This window comes from Ambystoma mexicanum, chromosome 13 (genome assembly GCF_040938575.1).
Source record: "Ambystoma mexicanum isolate Mex_15411 chromosome 13, UKY_AmexF1_1, whole genome shotgun sequence".
NCBI classification, from domain to species: Eukaryota; Metazoa; Chordata; class Amphibia; order Caudata; family Ambystomatidae; genus Ambystoma; species Ambystoma mexicanum.
The window spans coordinates 700,792,134-700,805,676 of NC_090938.1; the positions used below are offsets into that span (position 1 = coordinate 700,792,134).

The 13,543-nt window shown below is 48.0% G+C and overlaps 1 protein-coding gene across 2 annotated transcripts in view; it reads right to left on the reverse strand.

Annotated features, from left to right (window-relative positions):
• Positions 1-831: 831 nt before the first annotated feature.
• Positions 832-13,543, reverse strand: part of GABBR1 (gamma-aminobutyric acid type B receptor subunit 1) — an 844,797-nt gene continuing 832,085 nt past the window's right edge. For both annotated transcript variants that reach the window (XM_069634794.1, XM_069634795.1), the window contains one exon: positions 832-9,306. In XM_069634794.1, the coding sequence (XP_069490895.1) occupies positions 9,061-9,306 (246 nt within the window). In that variant the 3' untranslated portion in view covers positions 832-9,060. The remainder of the gene's footprint in view (positions 9,307-13,543) is intronic.

The window sequence follows — 13,543 nt, forward strand, 5'->3', positions numbered from 1 at the left end:
GCTGTTTACCATGCAGGCATGGCAAGCAGCGTTCACAAGTAAAATTAAACACTGCCCGACGTGAGGCTGTCAGGCAGCGCTTAATTGTAATTGTAAGTGCTGCCATGTTCCATCCTCCCTGCCATAAAAATCCTCCAGCAGTTGCGCCAGCATGAATTTTCATGCAGGTGCAAATACTGGAGATCCCTATGGGGTCCGCTGGCTTTTTGCACCAGCAAAAAGCAGACGGACCAATAGGGATCCATTGTACATGCTGTCTGCTGCAGTGTGAACAATTAGAATAAAACACTGCTAGACATGCTTGCATGCGGGGCAGTATTTACTTGTAACTGTGATCAACGCTTACCATGCATGCATGGTGAGCAGCGTTCACAAGTAAAATGAAACACTTCCTGGCATGTGAGCATGTCAGGCAGCGCTTAACTGTAAGCGCTGCTTGCCATGCAGCGCTCACAGTAAACGCTGCTTGGCATGCGTTTACTCACTTTGCACATCAGAGTGCAAAAGTGCAGGGCAAAAGCCAGCGTACACGTGGGCCTTTTGCCCTGCACAGCATAACATTTGTGAATAGATGCACAACTTTTGCAGGTGCACTTCATCATTTTCTGAGATTTGTGCAATATATTTTTTTTTACCACAATTAACTATTCAACAGAGAAACACACATTTGAAATCCTTCTCTGTTAGGGAATGAAACAAAACAGGTAGATTTTCAATGGATGGGGTTGGGGGAGAGAGTGCCTCTTCGTTTTCTGTGCTTGTACTCTTGTCCTCAGGGACCGGCTGCTGGACAATAGAAAATAAAATAACGTACGCCAGGAAAAGCAGCTGTGATATTGTTTAGAAATCATTTTATTGTAATATTAAATTGGCATCAGTAACACCTTGTGTTCCACAACACAAAAATATCAAGAATTCATTCTGTCCAGAAAAGAACACTCACCCCATGCCAAATCATCACACCCACACTGTGAACACAGCCCCCGACTTACAGACATTCCACTGTGACGCAGAGAGCAATCCCGACAGGGTCTGGGATACACACAGTCTGATGCAGCAGCATGTAACACGCCCCTCCCCCCACCTCCACATTGCACAGGGCCATTCACAGTCATCGGGACATGCAGGCATTCGCAGCCAGTGGGAAACACACTTCTTACACTCTCTGGGCCGGTCACTTCTCTCGCAAATCACACCTTGCTGGAACCGTTCATTCACACCAAGGGGAGCACAGCTACATACATGCAGCAAGCAATCTGTGTTTGCACTGGTGGGAAACTCTGCTGGATCACGTTACAGCCTATGCTGTTTAATCATCTGTCATTTATCTAGTACATTTGACAAAGTGATTTACATCCAACACTTGTATATACAATTATTTTTTTGTCCCACAGAAATTGGTGCTCATTTAACAACCTTGGAAGGGTGGCACATATATTTGGCTTTTTTGGGATCTGAACCCGCGACACACAGATCTCAACAATGAACGCTTAACTTACTGAGCTATCTTATCAACACTTCTTTTTATATTGGGCTATATGTGGCTGTGGGAAATTCTGCTGGTTAAAAAATACCAATGTGCACCAATAGAAACCAGTGACCATTTCCAAGACACAACTGGAACTAAACCGTACAATAGCACATTGGTTTCCAAAATCTCATATGTCAGCGACAGGATCCAGGAGAACCCATCAGCATCTGATCACCTGGCATTGCTGCCTGGGGATCCCCGGTACATAGAATGGACTGGGACTGCTAACCTGCTCAATTACAGATGTTCATGCTCAGATCCACAATCCTTTCAAATGACTCATGCGGTTCTATATTGTGGTTTAGCGATCAAATAAAGATTTGATGAGCAGGTAATTCTTGCACGGCTGTAGTTAGCCTGGGGAGTCAAAATCAGCCCAATAGTTGTTGGTGTCACGCTAACCAGGTCGTCTTGGATACAAGCAGGACATAAATAGCTCCCAGAAATATCAAACCCTGTGGTTTAAGAAGGCCTTGCAGATGCTATGTTTGGGATATTTCTTCTCTGTGAAAGATATTGAGCTAAAGTCTCTGGGTAAGTCTCTCATAACCAGGACTAATGTCTGGCAGAGGGACTCCCAGGACCCCCCTTGTCAATTTGCATATTTAAGTAACTTCGGGTCTCACCCTAAATTACTAGGGGAATCCAGACGTGGACCCCTTGCTCACTATACTTAGAGAGACACAGCTCCTCCCTACTGATGAGGTCCAACCAGACCGAAACACTTGTCTGGTGTTGCTGTTGGTACTCTTGTTCAGAGGAGAATTGCCTAGCATTTCGGTGCTGGACTGCCACAGGGCAGGACAAAGACTGATATGTTTGGGATATTTCTTCTCTGTGAAAGATAGTGAGCTAAAGACTCTGGGTAAATCTCTCGTAACCAGGACTAATGTCTGGCAGAGGGACTCCGAGGTCCCCCGTTGTTAAGATGCTTTTCATATGCCAAGGATCTTGTGCCATGGAATGGACCCTAACTTCATGCAGCCGCACTCCAGCCATGCCCTTAACCCAGAGGTGCCACGTTGGCCCAAGTCACGCCTTCAGCCAGTCCTGATTTCTGAGCCAACAGCACTTTGAATTATGGGATTTGTTTTTTCCCCTTTTCCATTTTGAGTGTGGACCCATAAGTCCTGCCATGCACTGTGGTGTTGGCTAAGACGTAGGCTCTGCAGTGCTCCATGTTCTAATTTACCCATCACCCAAGTCCATGAAGGGGTAGCATGACAAATGAATGTCACAGAAACAGTCCCATTCATGCTTCATGAGTGGTTTGCAGCCTGTGGCTCTCCAGATGTTTTGGTCTACTTCACCTCCCATGATCCCACACCATTGACTAAGCTAGCTAGGGCGGATGGGGTTGTAGTCCAAAACATCAGGAGAGCCAAAGGGTGCCGATTGTTTGTATTGTTCTTTTGTTTTTCGCACTTGATATTCTATATGCATGCTCTAGTGTGATATTGGTATCTCGGCATGCCGATTTAAATAAGGGGTCTGCAACCTTTTGCTCATCAAGATGATTTAGACTACAACTCCTATTCACCCTAGCCAGCATATTCTAGAGCAAGGAACATCTGAAGAGCCACAGGTTACAGACCCCGGATTTAAAGTTTCCTGTATACATCATGGGTGTAGTAATGTAGACATTTGCATTGTCTTTTCATTTATGAAAAGCTTTAACACGCCATAATAAAATAAACACAGTTATCTGTGGCTGAAATCCCTTGATTCATTCTTAGAGAATTTGTTTGGTTGCCACAAATATGTGCTTACCAGTATATAAACTGTGAAGTTCAAATTAAGGTTTTGTTTCCAATAAAATACACTGTAACTGGAGGAGTGCTATTGAAATCTCCATGTGTGGCCCGGGATTACATGGTGGAGACTAAGGAAATCGAGTTCTTCCCCTGAAGAAAGTTCGTGCAATTAGTGCAATTAAGAACTGAAACATGTCGGGATTGTTTAGCCTGAGTTAATAACACTCAGTTTTGGAAGAAGTGTTAAAGCCATTTGTGTGTTGGGTACTGTGTTGTATTCATTGTATGTGGTTATATGTATGTGAATCTAGTGATTTGTACTGTTTTTATATCTACAATGTTTTGTCGTGTTGGGTCATATTCATGCAAAACATTTTTATGAGTTTTTAATTCTCTGTGAAGAAATGTATTAAAATAATTATTTTTTGATACTGTGAACAAACATCACGTACTGGGTCTATTTTTTCAAGACTAGATGTACAGGGAGGGTTGGTTGTATTAGACCATATGTATAGATCAGCAATTTTTAAAATATTGATTCTGTCTCCTTTATATATAAATATTTGTGGTCACCCCCGACCGTGCGAGAGAGAGAGCATTTGCAAGGGGCATAGTTTGCCTTGAATAAGGTGGACAACTAAATGACAAACCTTCTAGTGGGAACGCCCCTTTGATATGCATTAAGAGGAAAGGCTGAAGGCGTGTTGCAGTGTCAGAGTGGGGATTTTGGCAGAATGGTAGTCTTCTTGCAGCTGTATTTACTGGGCATTTCTCCCAGGTACCCCTCTCTTTCATGTGAATTCCACCGGCTCTGATCCTTTTCTAGCTCTGCATTTTCCCTTTTCCTTTTAAACACTCCTTGCTTCCTGCATTACACAGCATTCTCTTTATGCAGCCTCTTGCGCCACACCTGAGCCTTGTGCCAGGCCTCCTGGACACCCCCCATTTCTCTTTCACCTTCTTCCTGATGCTTCCTGTCTTCTGAGACAAGAGGGCAAATTCTCAGAAACTGGCATAGATAAAGTAAGCGGCAGAGGATCTGCTTGTTTTTTAATTAGCTTTAGAAATGCAGAGGTCACCCTATTCTCAAAAGTGACCTGCACATTTTTATGCCAGGGGGTGGCGGAGAGTGGTAGGGGCTGTACAGGGCTGCACAGCAGCACACAAGGTGTACTTGCCATCTCCTTTGCATGCATTGGTGTCAAAGCACACTCCCCAAACTAATGTATGGCTGGCTCCCAGCACCCACATGTCACAGCAACAGGTGCTTAAAGAACTCGTCACTGTGAAATGGCACAAAGAAAAATTTCTAAACTTGATTGATGGGTAGAAATGCAAGTGGGACCGCACATGTTCATACCGGGACAAGATCGGGAATGACGCCTTTGTGCAACGCGCACTCCCCTGCGCCTTTCTGCGCATTTTAAAGCACATCCCGTTTTTTGAATATGGGATGTGCTTTAAAATGCACAGAAATGCCCCAGATTTGTGCAAATGCAGCCTGGCCGTAAAAGAGGGCATTTTAATGTGTGCATCTGTGATGCATACATGAATAAAATCCCTTTTAGAATACAGTTAGTCTTTCTCTGGTGGCAATGACGAGATGCGGCAGCGAATGTCATCAATTAAGCCCCAAAAAGTGTTGAGAATTAGCCCAAGCATCGTATGATATGATATGGTAGGGCATGTGTAACGCGCCTATACACAAGTTTTACTTTCTGCCGCGGAGATGCTTTGAAGCATCTCCTGTAGTCGTCAAGTAATCGAGTGCTGGGGATGACGCGGGTCACCCGGAAGTAAATAATGCCTAGAATTGACGCATGTCACCTTCAAGTAAAGCAACTCTTTTAACAAAGGCCTAGTTCACACAGGCAGCGCTATCACCTGTAAAATAACATTTGTAGACTTAAAACTTGCGGCTTCTTGTTACTCCATACATGTCTGGTCTGAATGATTTGGCATTTTGACTGCACAAGGTGGCTCCGCCCCCCTGCTATGCTGTGCCGGCAGCAATCGTGCTCGGTTTCCGTGATCCCTGGCTGGCGTTTCTCTGTGCCTTGCCTGGGCTAGCTTCTTGGCTGCTCTGTGCTTCTGCTCAGGATTGTCTTCCGGTGATGTAATGCTTTAGAGTTTCTTGCCTTTTATTTCTATTATTATTAGGTTATTTATTGAGCACGGACCTAGCTTCGGGAAGCAACCGTGCGCTTTACAATCATAGGGGGAATAACAAGATTAGGGAGCAGAGAAACAAGGGAGTGGTGATCTAACAACAGGGCAGGGAGGGCGACAATTGTGAGCAATGGATCTACAAGTCACCAGGGGAGGAAACTGCGGGGATCAGATCGCCCAATCACAGGTAGCGTGGGGAGTGGAGGGTGTATGGACCTTGGTGTTAGGGAGGAGCCATTCCTTGAAGAGGACGGTCTTCAGCTCCTTCCTGAACTGTAGAAGCGAGGGAGCGAGTTGGATGTTGACGGGAAGGAGATTCCAGAGTCTTGGGGTGTAGACAGAGAAGGCCTGCCTTCTGTTTATTTCTTTCCGTCCTTGCTGTAGCACAGATTTCTCTTCATTTCATGGGTCTGCCCGGTACCTGGACTCCGCCCTTTGAAATACAGTCAGGCCCAGTTTATTTTGGACATCCACTGAAAAGTGCTGCTGAACATTTCGGACTATTGCGGCTAACGCCATACCAACCCAAACGGGTGAGTCTAGAAACCAGATAAAACCCAGCATCTGTAGCAAAGCGCTGATGTGCAAAGTGAATCCGTCACTCACAACCACATTGGCAAAGCATCGCCAGCAATGTGGTTCCTTTCTTTTTCCGGAATATTTTATCACATTTCTAGTACATGTACTTGCGTAACATTCATCAAGAGGCGAGGCAATATGTGTGTCACAACATAAGTTGCTTCTACAGCACTCCATGAGAAGTTATAATGAATTTCAGCATGTATAAATATCCACATAATGAGCCAGCCGTCGATTGCCAGTAGCCAAAAGAACACCAATATGTGGTCACTATCCACTATCAAAATAATGTGATATTTATACCTGATTTATTATAACAAATCATGGAGCCTCAGGAAGCAATTTTTGTTACAAACTGTTCTAGGGATTGGCTTTTTGAATGTAACATTAGTAATACATGGAAATAAGTAATAAAAAGTAGAAAGAGGGAAGAATAAAACCAATCGTATAAGAGTACTCTATTGCAAACTGGGTAGCTGCGGGTGGCCAGTGCACTCTAGAACATATAGCTGCTCATTTCAAGAGATTAAGTGAAGCCCCGCCTCCAGGTCTCTCTCGGCCCCGTTTGGTTTAAGGCCTTCCATTACATCTGTGTCTTCAGAGTCCGGTCCGCGTTCTACAGGATCCACCACAGACACTCAAGTGGATCCTTTCCCGGAATTGGAGGATTCTTTAAGAGTGATAGAAACCAGTTGGATTCATTCAAACAGGCTTCCTATCTCCAGCCAACCTTGGAGCGACCAGTCAAATACATGCCTACCTCCAGTCAGAAATACTCTGGGTCGGCTCATGACCCCTTATTCTTCTGGGGTTCTCGGTCGTTCCATAAGGGATACATTACTCACCGTAATCGTATTTCTGAGGTTGTGGAATCTACACAAGTGTGTCTAGGAGTGTACGAATTTGTATTCACTGCTGCTTCTATTGTATTCCATTCCACTGGGGTAAGAGCCTTGCTTACAATGTACATGTCTTTTCCAGTACACCTCTTTCCCTTGCTCCACTTCCCCGCTGTCCAGGGCAGATGTTGTGGGGCATGCAGAGCAATTCACATCCTGCAGGACACAGAGCAGGCATTCACACCTCGCAGGGCACTCAGCAAATCACATCCTGCTGGGGACACACACAGTAATGAACGCAATGTTGCACACACCCAGCAATTCGCACTCTGTGGGGCACACACTGTCATCCATTGTCTGTGGGTCTCACAATAATGTAACCCCTGCAGTTCACAACCTGTAGGGAGCACAGCAGGCATTCATACAGCTTGCGAACAAACATATCAGTCATTAACACCCGGTGCTGGCTACAGCCGTTATTTACAGACTGAAAACCACAGTTATTTACACACTGTGAGAGACACACCTATGTGCACCCTGTAACACAAAGCTACTGACACCACACACCCTGTCATACACAGAGTCATTCATACCTTCTGGGACACTGACACACACACACACACACACACTCTCTCTCTCTCTCACACACACACACACACACTGACATACACACACACTGACACACACACACACACACACACACACACACACACACCCCCCCCCCCCCCCACACTCTCTCATGTACTAGGATTCACAGTCCTTTCACACCCTCTGTAATGTAACAATATGACACAATATGAACATTTACAGATAATAAACTGGATAAGTAGCAAAACTTGAAAATTCTACAGATAAATATTACACATCACTGAATCCACCCAAACAGAGAGAGGCCACGCTCCCACAGGCTTTGTGAAGGTCTTGAGCAGGGGATTCTGGGAAGCCTGGCATGAGGCGGGGTCTCTAGGGCGACAAACATCTGTACTATAAAGTGCAAAAAGGGGGTACACATTTCACAAGTTTTAGCTTTTATTAAAAGTGGAGGAGTTGGCAAGGCATGCCAGTTCTCTGCCCATCAGTCTACCTCCATCCCGCTCAGGCTAGGTGGAAGTGTGGAGTGAACGAGGGGGCACCTAAGGCGTGGGGGCCCTGGTTTGCAGAGACAGGACTAGGGAGTCTGGGGAGGCATGATGAGGGAAATCAGAGCTTTGGGGCACATTGCACCAGGGGCATGTGTTCTAGCGATTCACAAGCAGCTTGCAAAGTACAAACTACTCCCCACTCCATACAAGAAATAAAGTCGCTGAGCGGGTGGAAGGAGCATGGCCCCCTGGGGGAACGGCGGAGACACACCGGTAGGGGGAGAGAGGCAGGCCGCTCAGGGTTATTGACAGTGAGGAACCGCAGCGCATGCCCCTCGCCGTAACTAACCACACCTGGAACCTGCCAAACTCAAAGCAGTAATTTCACCGCCTTCGGAGAAGGCCATTTTTCTATTATTTTGAGGGGTGCGGGAAAAGGGGTTTGTTTTAATGGGAGTTTAGGTTTGTGGGGGTGGGGTGAGAGGTGGGGGCATTGAAGGAGGGTGTGGGGGCTTTGCCCCCATAAACATGCCACAATAATGCAGTGAGATAGCCCATGCGTTGAGTTGTCCCCGATCCGGTGCAGCCGCTCCGATAACCCACCTCTAATCCTACTGCAGGATGGGGTAGAAAGAAGTCACTGCACCCTAGACTCATCGGTCTACTTTTACAGCTGTTGGGCATGGCTAGAAGATGCTGATGATCAGGCCTGCAGTGATGGGTGGGTTATGTGGGCAGCTGGACGATGCAGATGGGAGCGGCTACCAGCCAGGCTTACCAACCCATACAGCAGGTGGACGGGGGAATGGGTTGCCGCTGGCCTCTCCTATGATTGTTCAGATTGTAGACCTTGGCAGATGTGGCTGCAGCCCAAAAGTCTTCTCCTTGCACAGCAGGTGGACGAAGAAGAAGCTAATTCCAGCCAGACCTGCCCTTCTACTCGTGCAGCAGATGTGTGAGGTCCAGAGCCACCGCCTGCCAAACCCACACTTTACAAGTGCATCAGGTGGGCAAGAATCAGCACCACTCTAGGCAGTGCCCTCTCTATCCCTCTGCTTGTGCGGAAGGTGGAGGCAGACAGTAGCCACTTCCGGCATGGGATGCCTCTATTTGTATAGGAGGTGGACCCGGCTGCCGTCACAGTGGTTGCGGCCCAGCTTCTCGCCCTGCTCCGACACCAGGCAGCGCACCAGCGGCAGGTTGTGCTGGTGCAGGGCCGAGGCAGCGGTTGCAGCATTGTTGAAGTGGTTGTCCGCGCAGTTGTCCCGCGAGGGGTTGGAAGGCCGGCGGCGTGAGCGAAGTTCACGGCGGTCACAGAGCTGCTGGCGGAGGTCAGAGACCCGCTCTTCTTTCTAGAGAGATGGGACAGAGAGAGTTGACAATGGGTGGAGCAGCAAAGCAAGCAAGACCATAAACACCAGGTTCCAAAAGGTTCCCCGCTAGAGCAACTAACAAAAAAGAGCTTGAACCCCAACCAAACCCAAATGAGCCCTTTCTAATCCTGTAAAACCAATTGCCACCACTCATAGATTTACATTCCTCCCACTCTACCCACCATGCTACCAACTCATGTAAAAGATGATTGGTTTATGTAACTGTGCCCACACATCTACGCCTTTGCTAGAAATTCTCCATGTTCTCTGTACAGTCCCCTGTGGCCTTTCAAAACCACCTCCATGCAGCCGCAACCAGTGGCGTGTCCAGGGAGTGGCATGGGGTGGCACGTTCTACTCCTGGAATCTGATTGGCCACCCCATTATCCTAAACTATGATCATTATGTGTGTGTGCGCTTGTACTTCATGCCACCCCAGTCAATAGAGTTTGAACACACCACTGGCCGGGCCTCATAAATATTCCAAGTAGCAGAAATACAGGAGGTGTACGCACATGGCAAGACTTCTCTTGGGGGCTTGCCTTTTTGCTACCCATTAAGAGACTTTCACTCTTCAATCCCCCAATGCTAGTCTACTCTACAAACATGCAGGCCTCCAAAACCTTTCCCTTTCTGTAGATATGATATGATATTTATAATGCGCTTAATACCCGGAGGTTTCTAAGCGCGGACCCGGGGATCGAACCTGTGTTGCTCTGTGTCGTCTTGCTTCCAAGGTGAGCACGTTGCCCCTAAGCTATCCTCCCAAGACGCTGACCTGTTACAAGCCAAGTGTGGAGAAGAGCACTTTGAACTAAGACTGGTCTGCATACCTCCTCTCATGGGCCAGCATTCGTCCCTGATTGGTTCTGTCTGTGTATGTGTGGCTGTTTCTGAGACCATGGCGTGGCGTCTTCCTTTATTAGCGTGAGCCTAGTTTGTGGCGGTCACAGAGCTGCTGCCACCATCTGATGCAGACGTCTCTGGGACTTTGAAATCGTACGCATCTGCCATCGGAGCCTAATATTTTCAGTTAGTGCAATAAAAGGCATCAAAGTATGGATTTTGTTTGAGTTTAAAACTGGACTAACATAGTGTCAACCCCTTTCTCTGTACGATCCTGTTAACACAATCTTTCAGCAAAAAGAATTTGTGTAATAACGTATTTGAGAGCTAATAGTCTGAAAGTGTGGACTGAACGGAGAGTGGTGAGAAAGGAACCTGGAAGCGTGGATGCAGCAGCGAACGAGGCGACAGGACCATGGAAGTGTGGACTTAACAGACAGTGGTGAGAGTGGACATTAGAAGCTTCCACAGAGCAGTGAGACGAGACCCTGGAAGTGTGGACTTAACAGACAGTGGTGAGAGTGGACATTAGAAGCTTCCACAGAGCAGTGAGACGAGACCCTGGAAGTGTGGACTTAACAGACAGTGGTGAGAGTGAACATTAGAAGCTTCCACAGAGCAGTGAGACAGGACCCTGGAAGTGTGGACTTAACAGACAGTGGTGAGAGTGGACATTAGAAGCTTCCACAGAGCAGTGGGACATGACCCTGGAAGTGTGGACTTAACAGACAGTGGTGAAAGTGGACATTAGAAGCTTCCACAGAGCAGTTAGACGAGACCCTGAAAGTTTGGACTTAACAGACAGTGGTGAGAGTGAACATTAGAAGCTTCCACAGAGCAGTGAGACAGGACCCTGGAAGTGTGGACTTAACAGACAGTGGTGAGAGTGGACATTAGAAGCTTCCACAGAGCAGTGCGACGAGACCCTGGAAGTGTGGACTTAACAGACAGTGGTGAGAGTGGACATTAGAAGCTTCTACAGAGCAGTGAGACGAGACCCTGGAAGTGTGGACTTAACAGACAGTGGTGAGAGTGGACATTAGAAGCTTCCACAGAGCAGTGCGACGAGACCCTGGAAGTGTGGACTTAACAGACAGTGGTGAGAGTGGACATTAGAAGCTTCCACAGAGCGGTGAGACAGGACCCTGGAAGTGTGGACTTAACATGACAGTGGTGAGAGTGGACATTAGAAGCTTCTACAGAGCAGTGAGACGAGACCCTGGAAGTGTGGACTTAACAGACAGTGGTGAGAGTGGATATTAGAAGCTTCCACAGAGCAGTGAGACGAGACCCTGGAAGTGTGGACTTAACAGACAGTGGTGAGAGTGGACATTAGAAGCTTCCACAGAGCAGTGAGACGAGACCCTGGAAGTGTGGACTTAACAGACAGTGGTGAGAGTGGACATTAGAAGCTTCCACAGAGCAGTGAGACAGGACCCTGGAAGTGTGGACTTAACAGACAGTGGTGAGAGTGGACATTAGAAGCTTCCACAGAGAAGTGAGACGAGACCCTGGAAGTGTGGACTTAACAGACAGTGGTGAGAGTGGACATTAGAAGCTTCCACAGAGCAGTGAGACAGGACCCTGGAAGTGTGGACTTAACAGACAGTGGTGAGAGTGGACATTAGAAGCTTCCACGGAGCAGTGAGACGAGACCCTGGAAGTGTGGACTTAACAGACAGTGGTGAGAGTGGACATTAGAAGCTTCTACAGAGCAGTGAGACGAGACCCTGGAAGTGTGGACTTAACAGACAGTGGTGAGAGTGGATATTAGAAGCTTCCACAGAGCAGTGAGACGAGACCCTGGAAGTGTGGACTTAACAGACAGTGGTGAGAGTGGACATTAGAAGCTTCCACAGAGCAGTGAGACGAGACCCTGGAAGTGTGGACTTAACAGACAGTGGTGAGAGTGGACATTAGAAGCTTCCACAGAGCAGTGAGACAGGACCCTGGAAGTGTGGACTTAACAGACAGTGGTGAGAGTGGACATTAGAAGCTTCCACAGAGAAGTGAGACGAGACCCTGGAAGTGTGGACTTAACATACAGTGGTGAGAGTGGACATTAGAAGCTTCCACAGAGCAGAGAGACAAGACCCTGGAAGTGTGGACTTAACAGACAGTGGTGAGAGTGGACATTAGAAGCTTCCACAGAGCAGTGCGACGAGACCCTGGAAGTGTGGACTTAACAGACAGTGGTGAGAGTGGACATTAGAAGCTTCCACAGAGCAGTGAGACGAGACCCTGGAAGTGTGGATGAAATGAGGCAGAGCAGTTGAACGGTAGAACAGAAAATGGTGAGACGGACCCTTGGAAGTGTGGACAGAGCAGAGAGTGGTGAAACAGGACGTTGGACGTGTGGACTGAAGAAAGAGTGGTGAGAGTGGGCACTAGAAGCTTCGACAGAGCTGAGAGCAGTGAGACGAGACTCTGGAGGTGTGGACAGAACAGAGAGCGATGAGAAAGGAACCTGGAAGAGTGGACAGAGCAGAGAGCAGAGAGACAGGAACCTAGAAGTGTGGACAGAGCAGAGAGACAGGAACCTGGAAGCGTGGATGGAGCAGAGAGCAGTGTGTCGGGACCCTGGAAATATGAACTTAACAGACAGTGGTGAGAGTGGACATTGGAAGCTTCCACAGAGCAGAGAGAAGAGACCCTGAAGTGTGGATGAAATGAGGCAGAGCAGTAAAACGGTAGAACAGAAAATGGTGAGACGGGATCCTTGGAAGTGTGGACTGAACGAAGAGTGGTGAGAGCGGACACTAGAAGCTTCGACAGAGCAGAGAGCAGTGAGGCAAGATGCTGGAAATGTGGATGAGGCAGAGCGGTAAACGGTAGAGCAGAGAGCGGTGAGTCGGGGCCCTGGAAGTGTGGACAGAGCAGAGAGCAGTGAGTTGGGGCCCTGGAAGTGTGGACAGAGCAGAGAGCGGTGAGTTGGGGCCCCGGAAGTGTGGACAGAGCAGAGAGCGGTGTGCCTGGAACCTGGAAGTGTGGACAGAGCAGAGAGCGGTGAGTTGGGGCCCTGGAAGTGTGGACAGAGCAGAGAGCGGTGAGTCGGGGCCCTGGAAGTCTGGACAGAGCAGAGAGGGGTGAGTTGGGGCCCTGGAAGTGTGGACAGAGCAGAGAGCGGTGTGCCTGGAACCTGGAAGTGTGGACAGAGCAGAGAGCAGTGAGTTGGGGCCCTGGAAGTCTGGACAGAGCAGAGAGCGGTGAGTTGGGGCCCTGGAAGTGTGGACAGAGCAGTGAGTGGTGAGACAGGAACCTGGAAGTGTGGACAGAGCAGAGAGACAGGAACCTGGAAGTGTGAACAGAGCAGAGAGACAGGAACCTGGAAGTGTGAACAGAGCAGAGAGCGGTGAAACAGGAACCTGGA